General features: G+C 35.1%; 3 protein-coding genes across 4 annotated transcripts; 2 read left to right on the forward strand and 1 right to left on the reverse strand.

Moving 5' to 3' along the window:
* The first annotated feature begins 123 nt into the window (after positions 1-123).
* On the forward strand, positions 124-1,110 carry LOC129888519 (uncharacterized). The gene has a single exon (XM_055963481.1). It carries the CDS (start codon positions 232-234, stop codon positions 907-909), a length of 678 nt encoding a protein of 225 aa, XP_055819456.1. The 5' UTR covers positions 124-231; the 3' UTR covers positions 910-1,110.
* A 991-nt stretch (positions 1,111-2,101) lies between these two features.
* Positions 2,102-5,744, forward strand: LOC129889852 (pentatricopeptide repeat-containing protein At4g02820, mitochondrial). Its single transcript, XM_055965317.1, has 3 exons — positions 2,102-2,225; positions 3,321-3,658; positions 4,320-5,744. The coding sequence occupies exons 2-3, from the start codon at positions 3,347-3,349 to the stop codon at positions 5,574-5,576; spliced, it is 1,569 nt and encodes a 522-aa protein (XP_055821292.1). The 5' UTR covers positions 2,102-2,225; positions 3,321-3,346; the 3' UTR covers positions 5,577-5,744.
* A 300-nt stretch (positions 5,745-6,044) lies between these two features.
* On the reverse strand, positions 6,045-12,700 carry LOC129889853 (uncharacterized). Of its 2 annotated transcripts, XM_055965319.1 has the most exons (8): positions 12,496-12,700; positions 11,062-11,096; positions 9,645-9,948; positions 9,478-9,528; positions 8,913-8,964; positions 7,157-7,215; positions 6,677-6,722; positions 6,045-6,503 (listed from the first exon to the last, which is right to left on the reverse strand). In XM_055965319.1, the coding sequence occupies exons 3-8, from the start codon at positions 9,756-9,758 to the stop codon at positions 6,373-6,375; spliced, it is 453 nt and encodes a 150-aa protein (XP_055821294.1). In that variant the 5' UTR covers positions 9,759-9,948; positions 11,062-11,096; positions 12,496-12,700; the 3' UTR covers positions 6,045-6,372. The 2 variants fall into 2 exon arrangements, with proteins under 2 accessions (XP_055821294.1, XP_055821293.1); XM_055965318.1 differs by lacking the exon at positions 11,062-11,096.
* Between the last annotated feature and the right edge of the window lie 918 nt (positions 12,701-13,618).

Consider the following 13,618-nt stretch of genomic DNA (forward strand, 5'->3'; position numbering starts at 1 on the left):
AGTTTATGCAATTTCGCCTTTTGTAAAATATTATACGTCACAAATCACAATAAATAACAATTCAGAACTCTCAATTGGGCGGCAAGAAAGCTCCTCTTTCTCTCCCAATGCAACTCAACAATAGCAAATTCCATATATAGTACTATTTAAGCTCTCTCTCTCTATCTCTTCCAATATCACAATTTTCCAATAAAAATTTGATTCAAGAATTTCGCTCCCAATTTTCCAACAATGGTGAATTTCCTCTCTTATCAAAATATCATCACCATGGCAGAAATCTCCCGAACCCAAATCATATTCTGTTCTATTCCTTTCTACCGAGACCAAATCGAAGTAACTGTTACAAAGAAAGCTTCCGAAGTTGATCGATGGATCGGCCAAACAGTTCACATTCACCGTCGAAGACTCCACAAACTCCTCGTCGGTCTCGACATCGAGTGGCGGGCGACTAGAAACCCCACCGAAGAAACCCCCTCCGTCGCACTCCTTCAGCTCTGCGTCGGCCACCGCTGCATCTTATTCCAACTCCTTCACGCGGATTACATCCCGAATTCTCTCTTCGCTTTCCTCGGGAACCCCAGTTTCTCCTTTCTCGGTGTGGGTGTTCACGACGATGGTGTGAAATTGTACACGGACTACGGGTTGTTTGTAGCGAACCCGGTCGATTTGAACAAATTGGCGATGGTTGTTCATGAAATTGAAGCGTATGGGAGAATTGGGTTGAAGAGAATGGCCTATGAAGTTCTTGGGAAAGTGATGAAGAAGCCATTTAATGTTACTATGAGTGAATGGGATGCGGAGGAATTGGTGTATGAACAAGTTGAATATGCTTGTATTGATGCTTTTGTGTCTTTTAAGCTTGGGATGAACTTGTTCTCTGAGTTATTCAACCCCAGGAAAGTGTATTGATTATTGGTATATTGTACTATTAGTTCCAGAAAGGAGGAATCTGTATGATTTTCTTGAATATATGATTTCTGTTATATGGATTTTCTTGGTACTGCTATGGAATTTGTATAATTTGTGTTCGATTTTCTGAGCCCCACTAACTTCTTTACTGTTGTGTACATTTATCCAACAATTCTAAGGGTGGTTTAGATATGGAGTAAAGTATTTTTCAGTATTTTTTCCTTATTTGGGTATGATCAAATTTTTTGGAAAACATATTGTTCAAAAAAGCAAGTTCAAGTTCCTTAAAAGAAAATTTGCGAGTAAGGGAAAATAAATTATGACTGACATTTTATTTTAATTATGTTTTTTTATGGAGAATTTGAGTACACGTAAATTCATGTTTCTTTTATGAGACTAGATATATAATTAATATTTTTCTCATTATAATAATATGCTCGATAAAACCTTATTGTGTGCGTAAACCCAAGCTCAAGTGAGCTCCTTGGTGCGGCGGTCCATGAATGCACCTAAGTTATTTCCTATGTTTCGAACTATTTTTTAAGAAATCAATTTTTGTTTTATAAGGATGAATACGGAAAAAAATAACGAAATTGAATTGTAGAAGAAGTAGAAAAAATATGGAAAAAGACTTAAATATGTAATTGAAAGTGTTAAAAAAAAATTGGGTAGTTTTGCAAAATTGAAATTAAAAAATAATTGCATAAATGAATATTTTCTCAAACGGCAATGACATAAATGAGTCAATTTTTAATTGATGACATAAATGACTTTTTTCTCAAATTTCAATAGCATATTTGAGCTTTTTTCCAAACAATATTGTAAATCCACGAATTGTTTGTGTGTCATTAGTAAGTTATAACTCTCTCACCATTGTTAAAGATCTTTTTGTAAGAACGATGACAGATAAATCACACGACACTTGCGTTTTACTTAGAAAACGAAATACAAAAAAAAGAAAAGAAAAAGTTTAATCAATCAATTTAATATTTTTGTAAAATATTTAATCGATCGAGCTTAGTCAAAAAAAAAATTCGTATTTTTGATAGTCATAATAGTTTATTCTGTTAGTCAGAGACTTGGAGGAAATTGGTACACTTTAACAAATTTAAAGGACTAAATATTTTTTTTTTAAAAAAAAAAAAGAAAAAAAAAGGACTAAATATTTGATTATTTTTTTTAAGCTTCGGATTAAGTTTGTTTATTCATGGGCCAAGTAGAAAACCCGAAACACACCGGAGGTTGAAGTGTTAAACCCTAAACCCTAACTCTCTCGCCGGCGAGTAAATTGATCTTGCGAATCACACGCACAGTAGGTGTGTTTTTCTACTGATTATTTATCATTTTTTAATTTCTGTAATTCCTTGATAAGCCTAAGTTCTTTCATTCAGTTCAAATTTATAGCATGTATTTGTGGTTGTTAATCAAATGCATCAAAAACTCCGGTTGGTGCAGGATTAGAGAAGAAATGAAAGTTTATTTGGTGCTTAAAAAGATAAAAATCATGTTTTTATGCTTACAATGGAAAAATGGCAATAAACCAGGAAAATGTGGAAATTTGTACTTTTTATGGAAGAGAAATGCTTAGAATTTAATAAATACAACACAGTTTGCTTCTTGTGCTTAAGCTAGGGAATCATTAGGCAATGTGTAGCTGAATTGAGAAAGAGTGGTTAAGTTCATGGATTTAGTATCGAAAATCAGAATTCATATAGGTCAATATAAGGTCTGAAAGTACATTTACTTTTATTTCGGGTAGTTGATTTAGAATGAGGTGAAGTATTATGAGGGCTTAGGTTCAAATTCCAACGGAAGAAAATAACACTAGGTGAAATAACATTTATGTGGACAAAGTTACTAGGTACTTGTGTTTGAGGTGTAGCAAGTTGACCCGTATAAAAAAATAAAAATGTGGTGAAGTACATTTGATGTGGAGGACCCACATTAGGGTAGAAGGCTAGTACATAGTCTCGTTATTCTTCCCTATTAGTAGGCGCATTAGCGCATTACAACTTCTGTGCTCTGATTTCTGTTATTATTTATTACTTTCTATTACTTTCTATACTTTCATTACTCTATTTTATCTGTGATGCTTTCGTTATTTGTTTTTTGTTTTCCCATATGGCTTTTAATTTCTTAGCCTTATCTGACATCTTTTTATGCTTTTATTGAGCCGAGGGTCTCCAGGAAACAGCCGTCCTACCTTGGTAGGAGTAACCTCTGCGTACACTCTACCTTCCCCAGACCCCACGTTGTGGAATTTCACTGGGTTGTTGTTGTTGTTGTTGTTGTTGTTTCTGTTACAAAGATTGTTATTTTCAAATATCTGAAAATGATGTGTTTTAAATCTGGCTTGTCTTGATATCTTTCTTTTTATGGTGATCTCATATCTGATCTCCTTGTCAAAGCAGGCAATACAAAGTGTGTCTGTAATAAAATGTTGCTCCGTTTGGTTCGGATATCTTATGCTGCTGTTCGCCCTTTATCGACTGAAGCTGCGACAACAGTGAAGTCCACAAGATCAGGAAGTAGCATTACCACTAGTTTAGAAGGTGGCACTAGTACTGCCACAAGTACTCGTGGCAGAGACACGCTAGGGAGGAGGCTTTTGAGCTTGATCTATGCAAAACGTAGTGCTGTAATTGCTATACGCAAGTGGAAGGAAGAGGGGCACCCTGTCCGCAAATATGAGCTCAATCGCATTGTCCGGGAGTTGCGAAGACACAAACGATATAAACATGCCCTTGAGGTTTCTCTTTCTTCTCATTAATTGTTTCATGATTTACTTTGAATTATTTATTTCTTAGGCTTATAGTGGTGGTGTATTGGAGCACTGTGGAATACTTTTTCGTTGACTGTTTTCTACTCTAGCTTCTATAATTTGCCATGAAAATTGCCAAGGATGGATGGGCTACGGTAGGAAGTGGAAATTATCCATTTCTTTTGTTGAATACTGAAGTGAATTATTCTATGTGGTTAAATTGCTAAATACGAAGTCATTGTACACGATGCCACCTTAGATTTTGAGCATGGGAGTTACTAATCCAAGAAATAGTGTTATATGATTGAGAAGGTAACTGCTTTTTACAGTATTCCCAATTGCTACAGAGTCCCCTCACTTACAGAAGGAATTGCTAGATTCTTCAAGCTTGCTGGAATTCCTTAGATTATTGCTAATAAGAACTGTGACCACTGACCAGTTAAGAATGGAATGCATGTTGTAAAAGCTTAATACAAACATGCATTTTATTTTTGCTACTGTTTGTTCTTGTTTTGTTAAAATTAATTATTGTCCTCATTCTTGATTAGGAGTCTAGTCCTTCCGAGAATATTATAGTTTTCTGAAAAGCAGACGTGCCACTTTTAATAGCATTGAAATCTGCAATGTTGATGGGATTATGTTTTTACAGGTTTGTGAATGGATGAGGGTACAAGATGATATCCAACTATTATCTGGTGACTATGCAGTTCATTTGGACTTGATTGCAAAAGTTCGTGGTATGAACAGTGCAGAGAAGTTTTTTGAAGACCTACCTGATAAACTGAAGGTCCAGACCACCTGTACTGCCCTTCTCCACACCTATGTCCAGCATAAGGACACTGCTAAAGCTGAGTCTTTGATGGAAAAAATGTCCGAATGTGGTTTCTTGAAGTACCCTCTTCCTTATAATCATATGCTTACCTTATACATATCCCAAGGACAACTAGAGAAGGTTCCAGGCCTGATCCAGGAATTGAAGAAAAATACCTCTCCTGATATTGTCACATACAATCTGGAGTTGGCAGTTTTTGCATTACAGAATAATGTTGAAGCTGCAGAGAAAGCGTTCCTTGAGCTAAAGAAGGTAAAATTGGACCCTGACTGGATAACATTTAGCACATTAACCAACATCTACATTAAAAGCTCACTTCAGGATAAGGCAAAGTCAACTTTGAGAGAAATGGAGAAAAGGATTTCCAGGAAGGCTCGAACTGCATATGCTTCTCTCATTAGTTTGCATACAAATCTAGAGAGCAAGGATGAAGTTTTCCGAATATGGAAGGAGATGAAGTCAATCTTCCGTAAAGTGAATGATACAGAATATAGTTGTATTATATCTTCGTTACTGAAGCTGGATGAATTTGGAGAAGCGATGAATCTGTACACTGAATGGGAAGCTGTTTCTGCGACCAAGGATACTAGGATTGCAAATTTAATTCTTGCTGCTTACATTAACAAAAATGAGATGGAGAAGGCTGTCGATTTTCACAACAGAATGGTGCAGAAAGGCATATCTCCTAGCTGCACCACTTGGGAGCTTATTACAAGGGGTTATTTGAAGCAAAAGGAAATGGATAAAGTTCTTGAATTTTTCAAAAAAACTGTTACAAGTGTTTCAAAATGGGATCCTGATGCAAAGATGGTTCAAGAGATGTTTCATGTAGTTGAAGAGCAGGGCGACATTCAGGTGGCAGAAAAGTTGCTAGTTACCCTTCGACACGCTAAGTATGTGAATACAGAGATATATAATGCACTTCTCCGAACTTATGTGAATGCGGGTAAGATGCCAATGATAGTTGCAGAGAGGATGAAAAAGGATGATGTGAAGATGGATGAGGAAACTCAAAGGTTAATTGGATTAACTAGCAATATGACTGTAACTGAGGTTCCAAATGGGGTTGCTTAAGAATAAGGCTGGACTTTGAACTTTGTAAAATATTCAGACCTATGCACAAGAACACGTATCCAAAGCAAGATTTGATGGATGTACTTTTGAGCTACTCTTCTAGCAATTAGAGTTATTGTCTTAACTTTATTATGCCTCCCACAAGAGTTATATATTTTCTTTTTATAACCATTGGATACCAATTTTCTCTCATTTAATTTCGTCTCACTCGAAGGCAGAACATGCAGATTCTAATTTCTCTGCAGAGGATGAAGTATACAAGTCTTCTTGTTTTTGCCAAGGGAATTGTTCATTATTTGTTCATATTTTTCTCTCAAACTCTGTCTTGAATCAGTGTGGCTTGTAGAATATAATAAGCAGGCAGTTGATATAATAAATCCCTAAATCGAACATGATAATAAAATACCGAATACATAAAGATTAGTAACAAAAATAACATGCCTGTTTGAGCTATATGAGAACTATGACTTCCTCAAAACAACTGTGTAAAATTTCTACCATCACTGAAATATTAAGGTTGGAATTTACAAAATAAACTAACTCATTACATGGACAAGTAATATATTCTCAACCGGCAAAAAAAAAAAAACACTAGACACAAGCAGACATCACTTTTTCTTTTTTTTTGGATAACCGATGTATGACCAGCTTGCATGTAACTTGACTAATTCTACAAGACAGAAGCAGACATCTTAAACACAACCAGAGCTAGTAAACAGGAGAGGACAGACTGTCGTCAACTAAGATATGATCACAAGATTCCTGATAGTAAAAGCATCTCCTCTCAGTGTTTAAGCTACAAAGTTGAAGAAGTTCTAGATTTTCTCATGTTCTCATCTTGTGAGGCTGTAGGCGGTAACGTGGAAGATGAGATAGCAGCATGGTAAGAAGAAGATGCTAGCTGTGCAAATGCTGGAACAGCACCACCTGTAAGGTTTCAACCATGGAAGAGAATGTCAAATGGAACAAAATAAGGGAATACATTCAAGATTTACTCGTGTCAGGAGCATACAATCTAGAAACAATAATAGGTAAAACAAAAATCGACTTATTTTACAGAATAGCCGGAAGTAAACGTTTGAAAGAAGTAAAGTTCAAACCTGCTAGCCCTGCACATGCAGATGAGAAAACAATCACAGGAGGGGCCTGCATAAACCCAACACAAAAATTTGCAAAAACAGCATTTAAACCATCTACGGAAAAGCTATCGATCAAAAAAAAAACATCAAGGAAAAAGAACACTAAAAACAACCAGAGAATAGGAATACAACAACAACAACATACCCATTGTAATCCCACAAGTTGTATACTTTTGTCGGGTATGTAGTAGATATCCTTTACGATTGCCTAAATTATTTTTGACTCGAAGGTAGTGCTGACAATATATAGAATTTACAAGATGGACACTAGCAACCCTAGACCAAAGCCTAGCGCATTCGAATTTTATAGTTCCAATGAATGCTAGCATCTATAAGCTTTATTGAGAATTCATTACAAGCTTCTAAGTCTCCTTGTACGGTGTACCGTACCCTTTGTATCTCGCAATATAAGGAAATAGAAAAAAAAGAAGAATAACTTACACCAACAAGGAAATGCAACCACATAGGTCCTTTAATCCACCTTCTAACAATCGGCATCACTGCAAGTAGGAACAAGAGGAATAAGATAAGAGACAGGACATGATGGTTTACATTAATATGAATACCATCGGATAACATTTTCACATCAACGTGGATACCAAATTCACAAAACATAAGCACAGTATTTGTACATAAATGAACCATCTCCGATTTTGACACGTCTATTAAAAAAATAAAATTCCACCATATAAAGTAGGAAAAAGATAGTATTTAGGCTCCAATACAGACATGAACTTGATTAAATAAAATCGAAGAAAAGAAAGAAGGGCGAGATAAACAAATAAAGAGCTAACTTTCTTTATTATTATGTAAGATGATTAAAAGGCTCAATGACTCAATAGACGCTTCCGTGACAGGCATACATTATCCTCAGAGTACTATAGAAACCAGAAATGCATCTTCTGTAAAGTAGGAAGAATGATTTACAAAGAAACAGCATACTACCAAAGATCTTTGCTCATCTTTTACACATTTTTAGTGCATGTGGTGCTGTTCGTCAGAAATCCTTTGATAAGTACACGGTAAACACTAAACAGTGCTTAACTACTAATAAGAAGATTAGAACATCAACAGTAAAAGAAATTTAACAGCAAGTTTTCAAAAAGCTTTGAACTATATGCTAAATTGTTAAGAGTTCGAGGGTTCCTTTCCTCTTCTTCTATGATAGGCAAGATTTATGCGATAATTGATTTTATAAGAACTGATTAAATCATGATAAACGGCCAAGGATTAGAAAGTTGCCACAGCCTAGGAGGGAGTTATATGAAGCTAAAAAATGTGAGCTTCTTTAAATACTCTTCTTAAAGAAGAACACAACCAGGAGAATGTCGAGATCCCATCAATTTGCAGTTTCTCAATAAGGAAAAATTGATGTGATAATTAGCCTAAAATCACGTAAGATAGCCAACCAGTTGCTAAATTAAAGTCCAAACCTTTGGAAATGGAGCTTAGGAGATGCCAGGCAATTTCTAAAAAAAAAGAGAGAACAGAACATGGAATTTTCCAGTTTCTTGGATCATCATTAAAAGAATAAGACAATTCCATGTTTTTCCCAAACTAAGACTAAGGATTTCCTTTGAAATGTAATTATAATTAGTCAAACTCTGAAATCCCAGAAATTTTAGACATATTCCTCGAAAGGTACGGAGACATCTGCAACTTAGATTGAACGTTTAAGTGACCCAGAAATTTCTGAACTGTGTAAAGAAAACAAATATAGAAGCAAATAAGGACATTCCAGATATACAAAATAAAGTTCCAGAACCAAAAATTAAATCTTTGGCATCTTCCATTAGATAGTTTAGGTAAACCAAACGACATGATGTAATTATATTATTGTCGAGCCCTAAGAAAAATGTTTTAGGCGATAATCTCACAGATCTCCAGAACCAGTGAGTGAATAATATGGAAATTCTTCCCATTTTATTTTCATAGAGTTTCTTTCGTCATGTTACAGCATGGTTGGGTTGCTAGATGAAGAAGATTATAGAACAAGTCAACAACTACATCTTCATTTAAACTAACTGACGTCAGCTATATGAATCACCAATATCCGTTTTGCTACATATAAAGCAGATTATAATCAATACACAATATTTCACCTCCGAAAGGGGGTATAAATACATAGAGCATGTTAGCAGCAAGAATACGAATACAGAAAGAAACTAAGGAAGATGGTCAAAATACTGCTACGTACTATGGTTGAAGCCATAGAATGCACTTGTAGTACCACCAACTGCGGAACCAATCTGAAATATCAGGGAAGTAGTTAAGTAAGGGGGAAGGGGGTGGAGGGAGATGAATTAAGACAAGCAGATTTAGTAAGAAAACCGGAGCATAATAAAAAACATACCGCTAAGGTGTACATTTTAAAACTCTTGTCCCAATTAATGCTATAGATTTTCTCCTGGTGATTCAACAAACACTTTTTATATGGGGGCGGGATTCAAGTAACAACTAACACATTTCTAAAATTGTCGGTATTTTTATTTTATGTAACTGTCATATGTTTCAACATTCAAGAATTAAAATTTATTTAACAATTCAACTTCAAACACCCATGTTTTTGCTATAACAACCTTTAAGTATGAATTCTTCAAATTTTCTTTTACTGCTAATGCTACAATATGCATATGCAATTTAATTTGTCAAATCCAGTAGTCTACTCAAATTATGCACCATAAAATCAAGAGAGAACCCGATTTTATCATTCAAGAATTGAAAAAACAAAGTAGTGTCGACGCAAATCATTGATATCGAACCATAGAAAAGCTATCCCGGATTAGAGGCGCAACTGTCCACTCGCTTGTCTCCTGCAATGGAATGAGAGAATCACTCATACATATAACATTGTATTAAAACTCAGAAATACGATGAAAACACACACAAAAAAATCAAAACAAAAAAGTACAAGAATCAGTTGCTTTACCATCTCCTTAGAAAGAGGACCGGCGCAATGTGGACATCTCATACTACTATATCTATTTTTGTTCATATTGTTATAAGATTCTTTGTCTCTTCTAGAAGTTGGTTCCTTCGTCATCACCAATTCTGTAGAATCTCTGCTTTAAGCAGCAGAGCCACAGAGGTCAGCAAATCCTTGAGTTTTTTGGGAGGAAGATTACCAAGCCTTACTTCCAGTTTTGTCGGCTCTCTAGTGTCTACGGACTCGTTGGTGTTTTAACTTTGAAGTATTATTGGGGAAACATATTCTCTTGTTTTTCTTATCTGACCTGCGCGAATAGATCGCTAAAAATTGTGAGTAATGTCTCAAAACAAATATCATATTAAAACATAGCAAGTAAAGAAATAGCGCACAAGTTCGATTAGAATGAAGGTAGCACAACAACAACAACAACAACCCAGTGAAATCCCACAACGTGGGGTCTGGGGAGAGTAGAGTATACGCAGACCTTACTCCTACCAAGGTAGAACGGTTGTTTCCGAGAGACCTCGGCTCAAAAAAAGCATAAAAAAGGGGTCAGATAAGGTTAAGAAATTCAAAGCGATATAGGAAAATAAATAACGAAAGCGTTGCAGATAAAATAGAGTAATCAAAGTACAGAAAGTAATAAATAATAGCAGAAATACCAGAAATGAGAGCACAAGAAAGTTATACACATCATTTTCGCTCCAATCTTCTAAACGGATCAAAGGGAAGACGTAAAAAAAGGACAGCGTACTCAAAAAAGTTGAATAAGGGAAGGGTTCCTTCCTTAACAATTTCACATTCAATATGCAACAAACAATAGTTTCTTGTGACAAGTAGGATGATTTCCTACATTTCTTTCCATTAAGTTGACATTTCGAAAGAAAGTACCACTGACTACCTAAGGCTTCTCTAATCAACAAGAAAATTAAGCTAAACGCATAAGGGAAACTTGAAATGGAATTTTACACTCAAGAGCAAAATTCCAAAATATTAGCTAGTGTTTGGTCATAGATTTTGAAAATTTATGTTCAAATAGCTATGAAATTTGATAAATATTTTCAAGTACCCAAAAACTAGACTTTTGGGTTTTTAGGACTTCCACTCACAAAACTCAACTTTCAAAATCTACGACCAAATGGAGTTTAGTTGCAATATAAAGGGAAAACCAAAAAAGAAAGAGTAGTAGTCCGGCAAATATTAGAGTCAGAGACGACTCAGAAAGCCAAAATATGTACTTTTTAACAACATTAACCTCTCTTAGGACTTTCATCGAACAGTAAGCGTTCAGCAGATGAAACACTTCTATTTCAATATCTAACAGCAATTTTATAGATAGAAAACGAGAAAAAATAGACCACAATAAGTAGAACATGGAAAATCACAAACACCCACATAGAAAAAATCGAAACTTTACCTCTTATACGAGCTGTCACTTGAGTTCGTAAGAAGCTTCCAAAACAGCAAGATTTAGAAGAAAAAAAATTAATATAATTTTCGTTGAAAAGAATGGAGCTTTCAATTACAAGACAACACAATTTGGGGCAATTATCGTCCAATTGACAGTTTTTGTGCAATTTCTGATAAAAGAAAATTCTGTAAAGTTGGATAGCTATGGTGACGCAAGGATTAACTACCTTTCGATTTATTTTTTCTAATTGACACAATTTTCAAGAAAATGTTTTTACAAAACACTTCGAGCAGAATTAAATGCTTAAATGTTGGTCTCAGTCCTTTAGAATAGCACCATAATGCTTAGTGCTAGTGCTATACCAGTTGAGTATATTTGCTACTATTTGTACCTCATACTTTGAAATAACATTAACAAATTAGACCTTGACCTATATTCAAGCGGGATTTGGCATTACACCAGTGTACCTATATATTCCCATTCCACAAGAGGAAGACACACACAGATATCCACCGAAAAAATGTAATGGCATCCCTCTTGATCTGTCAGGAGTCGGGACGGGAAGTATGGTGTAGCATCTTTCATAAATGAGCATGCAAGGAACTTACACCAGCCTCCTTATGGATTCAGAATATCAAACTTTTCATCCCCACCAGTTATATGTGTGTTAGCAATTAAAATATCCAACTATTTATAACTATCCCTATGGCAGAATAACTTGTTTGATTGTGATGCTTCAACGGTGTGTCATAAAGCATGCCATCCACAACATGGACAATTGGGGAAAAAAGAAAGCTGGGATCCTTTGCCTAATCTACTCAACAAAGTATTTTATCATAACTGTAAAAATGGGAGGAAAGTACTCTAGGTTGTGACATAGAAATATCCAAGTACAATGTTGACCAGAACTACTGTATGATTCCTGTTCAACCTTAATTACTATGAAGACAACTTCATTCTCCTCAATAACTAAACATTACTTTCCGATAAGAGACAAAAAACACTAGATCATTCTTCTTATTCGTCCTAGCCTAGGTGGATTTCTATTTGGAGGTGATAGGTATCTCGTGGAATTAGCCGAGGTGCACGCAAGCCAGCCAAGACACCGCAATTATAAAAAAAAAAAACACTTAACACTACTTGAACCTCAACTGAGTCCCAACCATTAAAATTCAAGGTTCAATTTATCAATTTCCTCAACAAAGTGTCCATTATATTTTCTGAAGTCTCTAGTTCATTCACTTACCAAAATTTGGTTCTTGTTTCACAATTAAACAGTCTATGAAACATAAAATACACTTCCAAACCATATATGCAAATCATATAAACATAAGGGTATAACGAATTTAGGAACATAGGTAATTGAAGATCAAATAAAAGTATACATCCAAAGGAGTAAAAGCAATAAAATAAATAAAAGGATTTGTCATCCAAGCGTACCGAGATCGAACACAACGCTGACCGAAGCAATGAAACTCAGAAAGATAGGCAACTTCTCAAATTTTACGTTAGGAACTCAGATTCTCCAATTCGGAGAACAATAATTTTAGGTTTAGAATTAGAGCGGGGGGGGGGGGGTTATGGGGTGGGGGTGTTGAGGATGGGACACGAAAGGAATAAATCAAAATGAAAGAGAATTTTTTTGGGTAGGACACGAGAGAAACAGCAAGTTTGTCTAGGCACTCATTAATTTTTGATTTCAAACGAAATTTAATTAATTTTATTTTTATTTAAATTTTATAGTTTTAAATTAAAAATACGTGTTTTATGGAAAATTATCCAAATTTGACCTATTAGGCAAAGTATTTACCTAAGTTGGACCTACGAAACTAAATAAATAAATAGAACTACCAGGAAACAATCCATCAATTATGTTCACCTCCAAAATTAGTTGGCCTGCTATATTGATCCTCATTCCTATATATGTGTTCCACTCTATCAATATCGGAGTTATTGTTCCAACACAAATGAACACAAAGGCAACAAGAATAAAGAAAAATATCTTAAATCACTTTTGGTTTTAATTCCCTGTTATTTCTCTTTTTCCTATGTGTTTTTGTGTGGGGGTAGGCGGGTGGAGGTGAGAGCATCAAGGTAGCTCCATCGACCCTTGTTAATTCAGGACCCATGGGTTGCAAATACATTATTCAGAGAACATGTCACGGCATTTAAGCAAGAAGCAAGATTCCATGAGAAAGATTAGAGTTCAATGAAAGAGTAAAATATGAGAGCTAGTTAGAGTTGATGGACAAACTTATTGAATAAACTCTAATAGATCCACGTCGGTTAGATTAACGCACAAAATAACATGAAACCTGTATTATCAAGAAAATAATTATTTTCTTATGAAACGTGTGCAAGAGAATCTTGTTAGCTAGTGGAATATTTCCTAAAACAAGAATGATGTCATGAATAGCTTTCCAAATGAAGTTGGAAGCTATTCAAGTTTCAAGGACTTATAATTCAAAAAGAGAGAACCTCCAGCATTGTCTTGTTACTGATGGGATTAGGACAAAAAATCTCTTCCTTTATAAGTTACATTTCATAATTCACTTCAACCACT

The sequence above is a fragment of the Solanum dulcamara genome, chromosome 5 (assembly GCF_947179165.1).
Source record: "Solanum dulcamara chromosome 5, daSolDulc1.2, whole genome shotgun sequence".
In the NCBI taxonomy this organism is placed as follows: Eukaryota; Viridiplantae; Streptophyta; class Magnoliopsida; order Solanales; family Solanaceae; genus Solanum; species Solanum dulcamara.

Bases quoted from the DNA above. Each gene is read 5' to 3' on its own strand.
- LOC129888519 (XM_055963481.1), top strand. From the start codon at position 232: ATGGTGAATTTCCTCTCTTATCAAAATATCATCACCATGGCAGAAATC.
- LOC129889853 (XM_055965318.1), bottom strand. From the start codon at position 9,758: ATGACGAAGGAACCAACTTCTAGAAGAGACAAAGAATCTTATAACAAT. The intron at 8,965-9,477 runs GTTCGATATCAA...CTGATATTTCAG, and splicing joins TCCGGGATAGCTTTTCTATG to ATTGGTTCCGCAGTTGGTGG. The intron at 6,723-7,156 runs GTAAGTTATTCT...GGGTTTATGCAG, and splicing joins GGTTGCATTTCCTTGTTGGT to GCCCCTCCTGTGATTGTTTT.
- LOC129889852 (XM_055965317.1), top strand. From the start codon at position 3,347: ATGTTGCTCCGTTTGGTTCGGATATCTTATGCTGCTGTTCGCCCTTTA. The intron at 3,659-4,319 runs GTTTCTCTTTCT...ATGTTTTTACAG, and splicing joins GATATAAACATGCCCTTGAG to GTTTGTGAATGGATGAGGGT.